We start from the raw sequence: 15,104 nt of genomic DNA, 5'->3' as shown, positions 1-15,104 counted from the left end.
AGAGTTGTGCGGTGATCCCTTCGGCGACCGATCGACCGTGATGCACACACACTCGCGACTCCCAAATAGGTCCCCAGGACCCCGTAATAAATATAAATTATATTATACGTCCCGTGACGAAATCCGAATACCGACTGTCTGTACAATGTGTGTTATGACAGAAACGTCAACCTTTTAAATTTTGAATTTACTCCTTTTATTTATAATCAGTATTTCGACCAGTTCTAAATACTGAACAGTATCAGTAGGTCTGCATGCTCAATTCTCATTCTACTTCTACAACAAAGAATACTTACACAGGCTTATATCCCAAACAGAAGAGAAGAATATCTATCAGAATTGCCGGAATCCAGTGGAAGAACAATGCGCAGATGTTGTGGTAGAGACGAGAGTGCTTCATTGAACCTCCTGGGTACCTAGAAGACAGAAGAATATATGAAAAGAGAAATCCATTGTTAGGGTTCCGTTCCCAAAGGGTAAAACCCTATTACTAAGCCGCTGTCTATCCGTATGTCACAGAATCACAGGGCTCTATTTTTTTAACCGTAATAAATAGATAGATTTTTTTATTGAGTGTATTGTTATAGCCGCTATACTAAAAATGAAAATGGGTCCTGATACAAAAAACCAGTATTTTTCGTCATTATTCGTACTATATGTTGAACTGTAATAAGATGATGTATTATTGATTTTCACAATGAATTTACTATATCTACCATAATAAGCAAATTAACAAATGAAAAATATACGAAACACGATTTGGTGCTACGGAACCCTCTTTGTTGAAGTTCGACTCGCACTAGGCCACTTATTATTATTTACAAAAGAATTATAACTTCTAAAATAATTTATCATCATCATCATCATCAACCCATTACTGTCCCACTGCTGGGCACGGGTCTCCTCTCAGAATGAGAAGGATTAGGCCATAGTCCACCGCGCTGGACAAGTGCGTATTGGTAGACTTCACATACCTTTGATTTTTTTTTATAAATCTCTCAGGTATGCAGGTTACGATGTTTTCCTTCACCATTTTAGCAAGTGATAATTAATTTCTAATACGCACATAAATTTATAAAAATCAGAGGTTGATGAGAGGTGGAGGAGATTTGAACCTCGGACCCCTCGATCGAGAGGCCGAGTTTCTTAACCGTTAGGCTATCACTGCTTTTTTATATAAATAATTTATATGATATATTAATTTATTGTAATTTATTTTATTTCTGTGAAACCTTAGTATTAGTATCTAGGTTCAAGGCCACTCACCACACAACCCCATTAAGTGGCACCCTATTCATGATGATGTCTCTCCCAGCATCAATCATCTCGAGCCACGTGATCTTGATCTCCGCTGACGACGTGAAGTTTATCACATTCGAGGCTTTGTCCCTGTGGAGTTATATTTTTTTTACAATTTTAAAATTCATGCTTTGACCGCGCCTGATAATAAAAATCATTTGTTGTCTATTTTCTATTTTGCGAAAGTTGTCAAATTTTGAATTTTAATAGGATTTTTGAAGGTGGTAAAATCTCTATGTGATTCGACATTGAAGCCTATTTCTGCTTCACAGCAGTGTTGAACGCTGCAGTGTTCTGGTTTGAAGTGTGGTAAGGGAGACATATTTTCCGAGGCGTTCCAGCTTAGTCCTCAGGGGTAGCGGTGCGTCTGTGGTCGACCTCAGGTAGGAATGTCTAATCCTAACTGGGGTTGATTACATGTCCATGGGCGGCAGTAATCACTTACCATCAGGTGGACTACCTGCTCGTCTGCTACTCTTATATTATAAAAACAAAAAACACATTTTTTCTTATAGATCCATCGTTACACTTGTCCATGACAGATGCCAAAGATTATTTACCATTAGATGCCTGCAAGCTTACTTGTTATTTCGATCTTAAAAAAAACCGTTTTCCTAAGGGTTTAAGGCTTTAAGGGTTACCTTAAGGGTTCTTATTCATCGTGCAAGATGGCATACAATAACGGCTATTCTCTGAACATCCGATATTAGATTTTTTTCATACATTTTAGAGCGTCATTTTTACGTAATAGCATTTGTAATTTACCCAAATTTAATATAGTTCCAAGCAGCAATCATAATACCGTTGATAAACACATCAACTGGTAGATAGTCTGCGTAACTGTTGCTCTTACAATACATGGTTCTGATCACACCCTTGCCAGCACCTGGAATAAGAAAGAAAGAAAGAAAATAGGATAATTGCAACATAGAATAACAGACGGAAAAAAATACGTAACACAAAAGCAAACGAAAGGACAGCAAAAAGTTATTTAATTTACATTTTTTTAACGCTAACATTGAATTTCTAAGTTGTAGAATTACTGACTTCGATATTTATTGATATTAATATTGCACTGAAAATAAAATATTTCGAAGTAATGACTTCTTTTGAAAAGGTTGAAAATCGCTGACATATATCTTGAAATTTACGATTAAAAAATAATTGGCCAAGTAAGACTCGAACTCGCACAAGGAGAGTTCCTTACCACTAAAATTTTAGTTGTTTTTTTTTTATTTTTAGTATTTGTTCTTATAGCGTCAAGTGTCTATCTATCTATTTAAGAAATAGAGGCCCGTGACAGACGGACAGACACGCGGAGGCTAGTACGAGTAACAAGGTTCCGTTTTTACCTTTGAGTACGGAACCGTATAAAAGTATATTGGTCAACTTTGTGTGTCAATTATGTTTACACTTCGCAGCCGACCTGCATGTATCACTAATATAATTATAGTTTAAAAACTAAAAACCACGCTAAAATCGCACAAGGAAAATCGTTAATCCTGATTCCTGACGATGCTGATGAGAAGAACGGGATAAATTTATTAAAATCGTGTATTGTCATCGTTTCTTTATAATTTTTCAAAATTTTAAATTAATCAGACCGTTCAAAGGAAAAATCAGTTCAAAGATTCCGTTACATACATACATACAGGTCAAGCTAATAAGAGCATGTTAAAAAGCATATAAAGACTAGGAGAGGAGAGAAGACGTAGAAGATATAATACTTACCAATTAGAAGTCCAGTGGGACCGTTGATGTTGTCAGTCCAGCCTGGCACAGGCTCTTGCCAAATTGGAATCACTGAAAGATCAAATATCAGTAGCAGATCATAAGGAATCAAAACTAAAAAATACGTTAAAGACGTTTTTTAAAAAAAAGGTTTTTTTATATTATTCTCAGAATATAGTCTTGGTCAATAATCTTGGAGTCTTATTTCGGAGCTTATATACAGGGTGATTTTTTCAAATGGGCCTTCAGAGCCAAATCCGAAACTATATGGATTAGCGAAAAATGCTGAAAGGAGTTACGAGGCCGATTTTGATAAGAACTAAAACTGCATCGTTAGGTTTTTTAAATATATCTTTCCCTAGCCGGGAATCGGAATAAGCTAGTTATTTTGTAAAAAACACACATACTGTATTATTGTATCGGATAGTGTCGCTAATAAGTATCAAATTCTGAGAAGCATATAGCTAAAAGAAAAGGCAAAAATTTAAAGAAAACACATATTTTTTTTCATCAAACATTAATAGTTTTGCCCTGATGGCCATTTTTTAAAAGTTCACCCTGTATATACAAGATATTGATAAAACTTCGATAGCGTGATTCAGAATCTTGTGGCGCCATCTCTTGAGGAATTAGTGAAAATTAGCACATGACTTATAAAATAATTAACTAAATCTTACCAATCGAAGGTCTGAGCACTATGACGGGGATATCCTGCATCGCCTCCACCGCTAGAGCTTCCCCTAAAGCCTTCGTGAAGGCATACGAGTTGGGTAACTTGCTGAGTAACCTGGAATCATCAATAGTAATCATTATCACTGAAATATGGAACCTTTTGTGATTCGACTCCGGAGGCACCATCACCATACCTATTTCGATTATAACGCTGATGTATACTGGTTTGAAGTGTGGTAAGGGAGACGAGGTGTTTTAATTTGGTCTTCAGACATAGCAACGCGTTTGGCCAACTTCAGGTAGGACTCCAATGCTATCTGGACTTTTATCTTTTTTATCTTTCTATCTTTTTTTTTTCTTTTTATCTTTTTTTATAATATAAGAGTAGCAGACGAGCATGCAGTCCACCTGATGGTAAGTGGCTACTGCCGCCCATGGACATCTGTAATCAACCCCAGATAGGATTAGATATTCCTACCTGAGGTCGGCCACAGATGCTCCGCTACCCCTGAGGACTAAGCTGGAACGCCTCGGAAAAGTATGTCTCCCTTCAAAACGGAACACAGCAGCGCCTAACACTGCTGTTATTAGGCAGAAATAGGTGTGGCGGTGGTGCCACCGGAGTCGAACCACAAAAGGTTCTACCACCTTCGTTCTATTTATTGATGTTTATGCAATGGTGCTTATAGAAGTGGCTAAGGGTGTCGCCAGCCGAGCATCCAGGTGGAGAGGGGAGGTGATGTATGGGACGGTGGTTACATTATACATAGGAAGGGGGTAAATGCCTCTCTTAGAAACGTCTAAGTGTAAGATGTGGAATGTGTAATGTGTAAGACGATTTTTAGATCTCTAAAGGGGAGATCAGATGCTATCGAAGACGACGCCGTTGGCAAATCAAGATGCTTTCTACTATCAGCCAGACACTCGGATTCTGTGTCGTGGGTGCCATGGACATACAAAAATAAAACACCCAGTCCCGAGAATAAATCTAAATTCATTAATGTCTGGACGGGAATCGAATCCGGAACCCTCTGCGCGTCTGGTTTTGTGACCGTTCTACCGCAGGGGTCAGGAGCAGGTGAACTGCATGCTTATTAGCTACCTCTGTATCAGAAAGAAACTTACTTAGGTGTTATAGCTTCAACGGTTTCCTCATCCATCCACTCCATGGCTTGGATGATGTTGTGTGGGTCAGCTGGAGGGGGGTACGGCTTCTCTTCCAGAAGCTTCTCGTGGAGATGGCAGTATGCTGTCGAGATATGGATGAACAGCTGGAAAGGAAGTTGAGTTTGAGGATTGAGTTAGATAGCTTGGCAAGTAAGTTTTCGCCGTTTTTAAAAAAAAAATTTAAATGAAATATTAACAACTGATTAGTTTAAAAAAAAGAACATTATTTATTTAAATAGCTTGGCAACTAAGTTCTCGCCGTTTTTAACGATTATTTTTCCAATTTAAATTAACAACTGATTACTTAATAATATACTTTCTTCTGTGGTTTACAACTTGTTTTTGGGGTTCCGTACCCAAAGGCAAAAAACGAAACCCTATTACTAAGCCTCCGCTATCTATCCATCTGTCACAGGGCTCTATCTCGTGGACCATAATTGATAAATACTTGCAATTTACGAAACACGTTCTAAATTTCCTCCTACTGGGCACATACTACGTGTACGAGTGTCAGTGTGTGTTTGTCAGTGTGTATAGGTGATCATGCATGTATACTTGTGCGTGTGTGTGCGCATGATTGTGTGTGTGTGTGTGATCGTGTGTGTGTGTGGGTGTTTGTGTGTGTGTGTGTGTGTGTGCGCGCGCGTATGTATGTGCGTGCAGGCGTGTGTGTGCGTGCGCGTGTGTGATCGTGAGTGTGCGTGTGTGTGTTGTGGTAACTTACCACTAAGTTCTTGCACTCTCTCGCCAGTTCCAACATTAGTTTAGTGCCTCGTACATTCAAAAGAACGGCTTTCTTTAACTCTTCATCGAATCTGAAAGAAAAAATATAATATGCAAGTACATCTTAAAATTAAAATCAAGTGAAAAATATTTTTTTTAGTTTTATTGCTTCTATTTTCTGTTTGATCATTAGTTTTGTATCGAATTATATGTAAGTAGCAGACGAGCGTGCAGTCCACCTGATGGTAAGTGGCTACTGCCGTCCATGGACATCTTACTACCGACCAATACCGAATTGGTAAACCTCACACAATTTGCAAACTTGTTAAGAAACTCTCATACATGTTCTGGTTACGATCTTTTTCTTCACCACTAAGTGTTAATTAGTTTTTAATAGCCACATATTAAAAAAAAACAGGATTTTCAAACACATACTTTTCGGAGGCATTCCAGCTTAGTCCTCAGGAGTAGTGGCGTACCTGTAGTCGATCTCCGGTAGGAATCTAATCTCATCTAGGGTTGATTACAGTTGTGATTACACATATGTAAGTCGCTAGCGCCCATGAGGCTGTAGCCACTTAACATTAGGTGGATTGCATGTCCATCTGCTATTCATATATTATAAAAAAGACTTTTAGTTATCTAGGCTATCATTCCAGAAATGCTATTTCTATTTCTAAGAAACAATACCGTATAGTAGCGGCCGCGTGTACGATAATATTGACGTCATCTCTGATCATCTGCTTGTCTTCTTCACTGAGGGCCAGGCCCGGAGCCGACGCGTCACCGGACACTATGAGCATCTTGGCTAGCAGGGGCTCCACGCCGCCACGCAGGTTGCGGAGTTTCTCGAACAGCTGGAAGAGAAATAGAAATAGCATAGGAAATAGAAATTGGGAAATAGGGGACAAAAGCACACGTGAAGTAAAACTCAATGCTAGATCCCCCTTTCTAGGTATTATTTGTGCTATAATCTTTTTAAAGGTTTGTTATTTGGCAAAAGGATATCTTCCGCCGGTCTTAGTTCGGAGCTTGTACATATACTGGATGTTGAAAAGCATCGATAGTGCAATTTAGAAACTCCATCTCTTGGTAGAGTTGCGGACACCACAGCACAATTCAGAAGCGCCATTTAAGTGTTCCTTACCCAAGCGGAATCCTATTACTAAGCCTCCGCTGTCTGTTCATTTGTCAGTCTGTCGCAGGGCTCTATGTAACCGTAATAGATAGACACTTGCAATGTTTACAGAGTATGTATAACGGGGGCCATAATAACAACAAATTCTAAAAATAAAAATAGCTTGAAAATAAATTTAAATGAAACCGCTATTTTCAGCGCCATCTATTAAACCTTGTCACATGATAAATATAACACACTGAAAATAAAAATATTACAAATACTAAAAATAAAAATGAATGAAAATTTGGTTGTACAGAACCCATATATTTAAGCGATAACGTCTTATTAAAACAGTTTTCGGAGTTTTTGTTAATGAGACGGCACGACATTCTGACCCCCTTATAGTGCGACCCCCAGGGGGTCACAGCCGCTTGAGAAACACTGTGCACTATGATACGACTTTTCCTTTCCCAACGGCATATCTTAGAACCATTGCACATGCTGCTGTAGTATATACTTTGCGCAATGCAAGGTAGAGTTACTGTGCGAATGTTTAGCTACTAACAATTTTCGTAATAAGTTCTTAGTAAAGTTTGAAGCTATTTTATAATATAAAAGTAGTAAAAACAGTCCATCTGATTATAAGTCGCTCATGGGCATATATAACCAATCCCATATATATAACCAATCCCAGATATAATTACATTCCTATCTAAGTAAGCTAGAAATGTGTTGCTATCCGTGAGGACTAAGTTGGAATGCAATGTATGTTGGAAGTATGCCTCAGTTAAGAGCACTTCAAACTAGAACACAGCAGCAATTGACACTGCTGTTATTAGACAGACATAGATGTGGCGGTGGTGCCGCCGGAGTCGAATTACAAAGGGTTGTACCAAACAAAAATAAGTTATTTTCAAATACATCATCTATTGATGAATCGCATGGCGGAACGGTCACCACACCGGTCTGACGCACAGAGTACCGGGTTCGATCTTCGGCCATACATATATAAGATCAGGGGCTATTTTCTTTTGAAGCATAACACACTGTGATTCATCTAAAACAAAGTTTATTTATTAAATACAATATTAACATTTACATATAAAATATCCAACTAAAGCTTAGGTACTTACCTAAAACAAAGAATCGACAATTAAATGTCCATGCTTACTATTGTTAACTTAAATATTATTTTACGTATTTAAATCAAACTAATAAACAAACATAGCTAGGTTTTCAAGAAATATAAAATAATATTGAAAAATACGAGTTTTATACAACATTGACAAATGACAAATGTCATCAAAGCTTATATCTCCCCCCTTTGATAAGCAATTTTTTTAATATATGTTCAGTAAAAATTAGCTGCAGAACTTAAAAATCAGCAAGCATAGGAATGAGCTTTGTGACATGATATAGTCCAATAGATCTTGTTCCACGACCAGTATTTATTTTAAAAACTGAATCCGATATTTTTTCTTCAATTTCAAAGGGACCAATTCTAATTTCATCCAATTTTTTTTTGTTTAATTTGTTTCCATAGTCAACATATACCTTATCTCCTTTTTTAAATTCATGTTGTAATCTATTCTTGGCAAATAAAATTTTATTATATTCGTGTGATTTTATTGACCTTTGGATTGCTACTTTCCTGTCTTCTTCCAAATTTTTTGTTAACAATTGTTTTACTTTTAATTCATGTGGTAACAAGTCTGTAGACTCACCAGATAGCAAATATTTAGGAGAAAATCCTGTTACAGAATGGTTTGTTTCATTGTATCTATTTCTACATTCTTCCGCTATTTTTGCCCAATTTGTTTTCCCTTTCGATTCATTCATTTTGCATCTTATTTTGTTCACAATAGTCTGATTTAGTCTTTCGTTCAAGCCGTTTGAGAACGGTGCGTCTACCGCTGTAAGTATTAATTGAATATTTCGGTTCTTCAGGTATTTTTTGAATTCAATCGAATTTAAAGCTGGATATTGATCAGAGAGTAATATGTCTATTTTTTCTTCTTTAGGAATTTTTTCTATAAGTTTGATGAAGTCTCGAGCATGTTGATTCTTAGAACATAGGATATATGCGTACCTCGTGAAGTGATCTACTAGTAGATGTAAATATCTTTTTAACGATCTTTGACCCCCAAATCCTCCTATTGTATCCAGAGACATTATTTGAAAAGGCTTATTAGCTGGACCCAATTGCGACATAAAACCATATTTTCTATTTAACCTTGTTTTATTTTTTATGCATATCTCGCAGTTTTTGCATATATCTTTAATATTTTCTGATAGATTTGGTGCTGTATAAAACTGTTTTATTTTCGATTCGGTTTGATTTATCCCAATATGACAATATTTGTCATGAGTTTTTTTTATTATAGCTTTACTGTAATCTTCACTTAGAACTATTTTTTTCCTATTTTTCCCACTTTTCTCATAATAAATTCCATCTTCTAAAACAATGTTCTTCTCAAGTTCTCTTATTTGAAAATTTTGTGCTTGATCATATTTTATGTCATTAATATCAACAATATTTACCGTTCTTAAGTTATCTTCAATATTTTCATTAATGTCTAATACTGGGTTTCTGCTGAGACAGTCTGCTTCTGTATTATTTTTTCCTGGAAAATATTTTATTTCACAATTATACTGTGACAGATAATGTGACATATCACCTAATTCATCGTCAGGTCTGTTTCTTATATTTAACTTCTCTAGAGGTTTGTGATCTGTATAAACAGTAAAATAGTTTCCAATCAACCAATGCTGCCAAAACTTTATACTCTCTTTTATGGCTAAACATTCTAAAAATATAGCTTTTTTAATTTTTTGTGACTCCTTTAATTTTTTTGAAAAATACGCTACCGGTTTTTCTTCGCCATTGTGCTGAATTTGTTTCAAAACTGCTCCTATTCCTATGGCACTGGCATCTGTATAAATAAATATTGGTGCTTGTGGATCATAAATGGCTAGTATTGGTTTGGAACATAGATAATCTTTAATTTTCTGGAATGCATCCTCACACTGTTCTGTCCAATTAAATCTCTGATCTTTTCTCAGCAATCTATGTAAAGGATCAAGAACTATTGAGACATTCGGAATGTATTTTCCATAAAAAATTATTTTTCCTAAAAATTGTCGTATTTGTTTTCTATTTTGAGGAGCAGGAAAATCTTTTATTGACTTCAAATTGTCTTTTAGAGGTGTAATCGTATTCTTTTGTAATATATGACCTAAATATTTAACAGAATCTGATGCAAATTTACATTTTGTTAATTTTAGCCTGAAACCTTCTTCTCGAATAGCCTCCAGCAATCTTTTTAAGTGTGTGATATGTTCATCAAATGTCTTAGAGAAGATCAGTATATCATCAATAAAATTCACTGCAAATCCTGTCAGTCCATTTTTCCTTATAATATTTCCCAAAATCCTTTGGAATATGGCAGGTGATGTCTTAAGGCCGAATGGTAAACAGGTCCATTGGTAATGACCCTCTTGGGTTACAAAACCAGTCTTATATCGGTCTGTGATTTTTAATGGTATGGACCAAAAAGCTGAATTTATATCCAGAGTTGTAAAATAATTACAATTTACTGTTTTTGTTATTAAGTCTTCTATGAGAGGAAATGGTTGTGATTGTGGTATAATAATTTTATTTAAATCTCTGAAGTCTATGCATAATCTACTTTTTTTCCCTTCGTCCCTTTTAAATGCTAAGGTGACAGGTGCCGCAAACGGACTGTAAGATTCTTCAATCAATTCATGTCTTAAAAGTTGTGAGATTTGATTTTCTATTTCTATCTTGTCTTGGACTGAACATCTATATGGTCTTTTATAACAATATTTTTCAACTTGCAAATCTATACAGGCTTCATACTTCCTCACTTTCCCAGTGTCATATTTATTTTTAGCAAAAATTTCCGTGTAACTGTCCAATAATATGCTTATCTGTTTTTTTTGATCAGTATTTAAGTATTCTGTATCTATATTAAATTCGTTTGTATCTATACCTTCATTAAAATTTACTTCATATTCCTCTTCTTCTATATTTATTTCCTTATTTTCAGTCTGCTTATTTTCAAACATATTTTTACTACATATTTTAAAATTGTCTGTTTTTTGTATTTGGATATTTAAATTCTCATCATGAGTCAATCCAAATTTATATATTGAATCTAATCCTAGTATTAGATCATACTCAAAATTCTTATGTTCAAAGATAAATGCATTTATTTTATTCTTCTTTTGCAATAACTCCGCATCCAGTGTAACTAACCCTTTAGTTTTACCCCCTCCACTTATTGTTTTTATTGTGTCATAACAATAATTTGGCTTTATATTCTTGACCTGAACTAATTTTGAGTTTATTAATGTTATTCGTGAACCAGGGTCATACAGCCCCTTAGCTTCTAATGTATTATTTAACATCACCTTAATCTCAATTAGTGGAGGGAATTTTAGTTTTTTGGATCTTCATTACTCAATTCAACTTTTAATATTGAATTAGAATGTAGGTTTTTGTCATCAGTTGTTTTTTTTTCATAGTTATACCAGCACACATTTTCTGGATGAAATCTATTTAATTTTCCTTTATTCTCACAAATCCTGCAAGATTTTTTTTCAATTTGTCTTATTTCTTGTTTATTGTATTTATTTCCCGTGCTTAAGGCTTTCTTTGTATCGTGTTTTCTAGTTAAACTTTCCTCTAGTCCTCTTATGCAGTTAATAAGTCATTTACTTCTTTAAGACTTTCTCTGTCTATTCTGTCCATTATGAAGTTTGGTAGACCGGTGGCAATCAAATAAATCAGGGTTTGTGTATCTATTGATTTGTTTATTTCTAGTAACAGTCTCTGTTTTTTTAAAGCATATTCTAACATAGATCCTTGTATATATTTAAAATTCATAGCATACCTAACTGGTGACCAGCCTTTATCAGCAAATGTTTCACTTAAACTTTTCTTCCATACAGACCAAACAGAATCTATAGTATGTTTGATAATCATTGATGTGTACCAATCTATACAAGTATCATCCAATAGTAATCTAAGAATTTCTACTTTTTGTAAATCTGTATCTATTTGTAAACGTGCACATTCACTTTCAAAGGTATCTAACCATTGTGTAACATTTGTTGTATTTCTTGAAAATTTTTCTATTGAAAATTCTGCTACTAATCTCGTCTTATTTCCTGCTTTTTTCAACAATGTCGGTTCTATTGATGACGTCTCATGAAATTCTTCTAATTTCTCAAGTAAAAACCCATTAAATTGTAAGTTTACATCGTCTAAATATGTTGATTTCATTTCCTTGGTTAATGTTATCCAAACCTGTCTCTTATCATGCCTTCTCTGGAGAGAATTTTTTATTTTGTCAAATATTTCAAGCTTTAATATTTCTTTGTGTAAATGCACTGATTGATACTCTTTAGGCACAAGAAAAGTTTGGTTTTGTGTATCCGTAATGGAGGTTATGGCATATATATTTGTCTTATTATCATCCGGTTTAGCTTTTACAATAAATTCAAATCTTAATTTCTCCATTGTATAGGTTGTCAATTTTTTTATTTTTTCACATGTATATGAATTGTCGATTTATAAGATCAGGGGCTATTTTCTTTTGAAGCATAACACACTGTGATTCATCTAAAACAAAGTTTATTTATTAAATACAATATTAACATTTACATATAAAATATCCAACTAAAGCTTAGGTACTTACCTAAAACAAAGAATCGACAATTAAATGTCCATGCTTACTATTGTTAACTTAAATATTATTTTACGTATTTAAATCAAACTAATAAACAAACATAGCTAGGTTTTCAAGAAATATAAAATAATATTGAAAAATACGAGTTTTATACAACATTGACAAATGACAAATGTCATCAAAGCTTATACATATATAAATGATGGTTTGTGTCTGGGAGTTTGTGTATTTGTCCATGTTATTTATTTTATTATTACAAGAATTTCAATTGCTATAATTTCCCATGTCCAAACGTTACTGACCAATGTTGACAACATATAACTAACTTAAAAAAATAAAAAAATATATAAAAAAAAATGTCTGACTTTGACGTTACTTAAAAATACTTATTATAAATGTTGCTTTGATACTTAGTTTTAAAGTCTCAACATAGATATTATTAATACCGAAAAGTACCTAATCAAAATGTTATTTACGAAAAAAAAAATGTTTATTAATGAGATCCTAAATGCTAAACGACAAAACAATTTCTAACAAAATTTAGATTCTTACATATAAGGTTGGATCGGTTTAAAATCAACAGATTCGAACCTCGGACACCAGGTACAATACTACCCACTAACCCTGTCCTAGTGAAAGGCCAGTGCAGCCTGCACTAACCGGTCGTGGCGAAATGCCACGCAAGGCGTTGCAACACGAGTTTCTGTGCCACCGCGTTCAAATGACACTTTAGACTTGAAGTTGCGAACGAGCATGCAGTCATTTTAGTTCGTAACTGCTTCTGAGGTCATCGAAGGTTGCAGAACCCTTGGTGACTGGAAAGGCAACACCACCACTTCTATCTCTATCTTTTTTTATTGTTTACGAGGTGGAAACCTTCAAACGATACCCAGTGTCGTGGGAGCGACACGGAGTAATGTGGGATTCTTACCGCAAAAAACCCCCCGGTGGCCGTCCTCGGCGCTGCGTAGAGGACTCTGAGATCTCCAAAGGAACGCAGCCGGAGTCCTCTTAGCGTTTAGTTCGAGCTCCCACTCTTGCCACCCGCACCCCGGAAGCTCCTTTTAGTCGCCTCTTACGACAGGCAGGGGATACCGTAACCCTATTCTGATCCCGGAACTATACCGGTTGCGTTCCTTCGGAGATCCCGCAGTCCTCTACTCAGCGCCGAGGACGGCCACCGGGGGGGTTTTAGTGCGGTAAAAGTCCCACATAACCCGTCGTCGCTCCTACGGCATCGGGTACCTTTTGAAGGTTTCCCCCTCCTTGCCAAAAAAAAGACTATCACCGCTTTGCTTATAGTCTCATAGAAAATAGTATAGGATTTGAACCCTGGAGAGAGACATACTCTAACCACTAAACAATACGTCTTATTCAATACATAAGCCATTAAGATGCAAGCAACGTACATAACTATATACATAATATAACGTAATTCAAAATAATTGTTTGTCATTTGAGCGCCCTTGAAGCTAACAATGGTTATAGAGCTACGAAGTAATAGATATGCCAAAATAAATTTAAATATATATACATAAAAATGAATATTTGTCAGTATGTCCTTTATAGAATCGTAAACATAATAATTTGATCATGTGATGAACTTTACCAAAGTTGTTGTGCATGAGACTACGGTTTCTGAGTTGGTATGACAAATATACGACAGATAGCAACACTGTCATTCCAATGAAGGTGCAAATTTTCAGTTATGGGCATCTGTAATCAATCCCAGATAAGATTAGAGTCCTACCTGAGATCGGAGGAGTAAGTTGGAACGCGTCGTATAAGTATGTCCCCTTACCACACCCTTCAAAGTGGAATACAGCAGCACTAACACTGCTGTTATTGGGCCGAATTTTTTTTTTATCGTTTAACCTAACGATTAGGAAGACGTGCTACCTGATGGAAAGTAGTCAACGCCGCCTATGGACATTTGCAACACCAAAGGAGTCGCCAATGCATCGCCGGCTTTGTATGAGAGCTCTTTTTGCACCTTTTTTGTAGAGCCCCATGTCATGGCGCTCCGGGAATACCTCAGGAGGAAGTTCATTCCACATCTTACACGTCCGCGGCAAGAACGTCCGTGCAAACCGAACCGAATATGTGTGACAATGGTGCCTCCAGAGTTGTACCGTACAGGATATAGTCCACGAAAAACCGCTAGTACACATATTACCGTTACGTCTCAATCAATAATGGCATTTCTACAAAACAATTGTTCTATGGTAGATACTTAAAAAATATTGTACTTTGACTCAAACTTGTAGGAAAACAGAGATGAATACACAGGAAAAATATATTCAGTGCACTATATACAATAAAATTCACTTTGTTTGTCTTTGTGTTCGTAAAAAATATATATTACCACCGCTACACCTTATGTACATTTTAATAATATGAGATTAGCAGACGAGTATTCCTGATGGTAAGCGGCTACTGCTGCAGTCCCAGGCATAGTCCGCGCGAAACTGCTAGTCCGCCCTGAATATAGAAATGAGTCGCGTCGCCATAGCAAATTGTATGACTACACCTGCTCGCAACAACTTCGGATCGGACTAGCGGCTTGACGCAGACTATATCATTATATTCCCGCTTGAGGTCGGTCACAGATGCGCCGCTACCCCTGAGGACTAATCTGGAACGTCTCGGAAAAGTATCTCTCTTACCACACTTCAAAC

At 35.9% G+C, this 15,104-nt stretch overlaps 1 protein-coding gene across 2 annotated transcripts in view; it reads right to left on the bottom strand.

Moving 5' to 3' along the window:
* LOC140756896 (fatty acyl-CoA reductase 1) overlaps window positions 1-15,104 on the bottom strand; it is a 30,522-nt gene that overhangs the window by 2,601 nt on the left and 12,817 nt on the right. For both annotated transcript variants that reach the window (XM_073092432.1, XM_073092433.1), the window contains exons 4-11: window positions 6,283-6,449; window positions 5,594-5,684; window positions 4,828-4,973; window positions 3,708-3,817; window positions 3,031-3,102; window positions 2,065-2,185; window positions 1,267-1,389; window positions 297-416 (exon numbers count right to left, since the gene is read on the bottom strand). In XM_073092432.1, coding sequence (XP_072948533.1) covers window positions 297-416; window positions 1,267-1,389; window positions 2,065-2,185; window positions 3,031-3,102; window positions 3,708-3,817; window positions 4,828-4,973; window positions 5,594-5,684; window positions 6,283-6,449 — 950 coding nt within the window. The remainder of the gene's footprint in view (window positions 1-296; window positions 417-1,266; window positions 1,390-2,064; window positions 2,186-3,030; window positions 3,103-3,707; window positions 3,818-4,827; window positions 4,974-5,593; window positions 5,685-6,282; window positions 6,450-15,104) is intronic.

Source organism: Epargyreus clarus, unplaced genomic scaffold (genome assembly GCF_041222505.1).
Source record: "Epargyreus clarus isolate Ecla_fem2 unplaced genomic scaffold, WU_Ecla_fem_2.2 ptg000036l, whole genome shotgun sequence".
NCBI classification, from domain to species: domain Eukaryota; kingdom Metazoa; phylum Arthropoda; class Insecta; order Lepidoptera; family Hesperiidae; genus Epargyreus; species Epargyreus clarus.
This window is presented reverse-complemented; position numbering and strand designations above follow the sequence as displayed.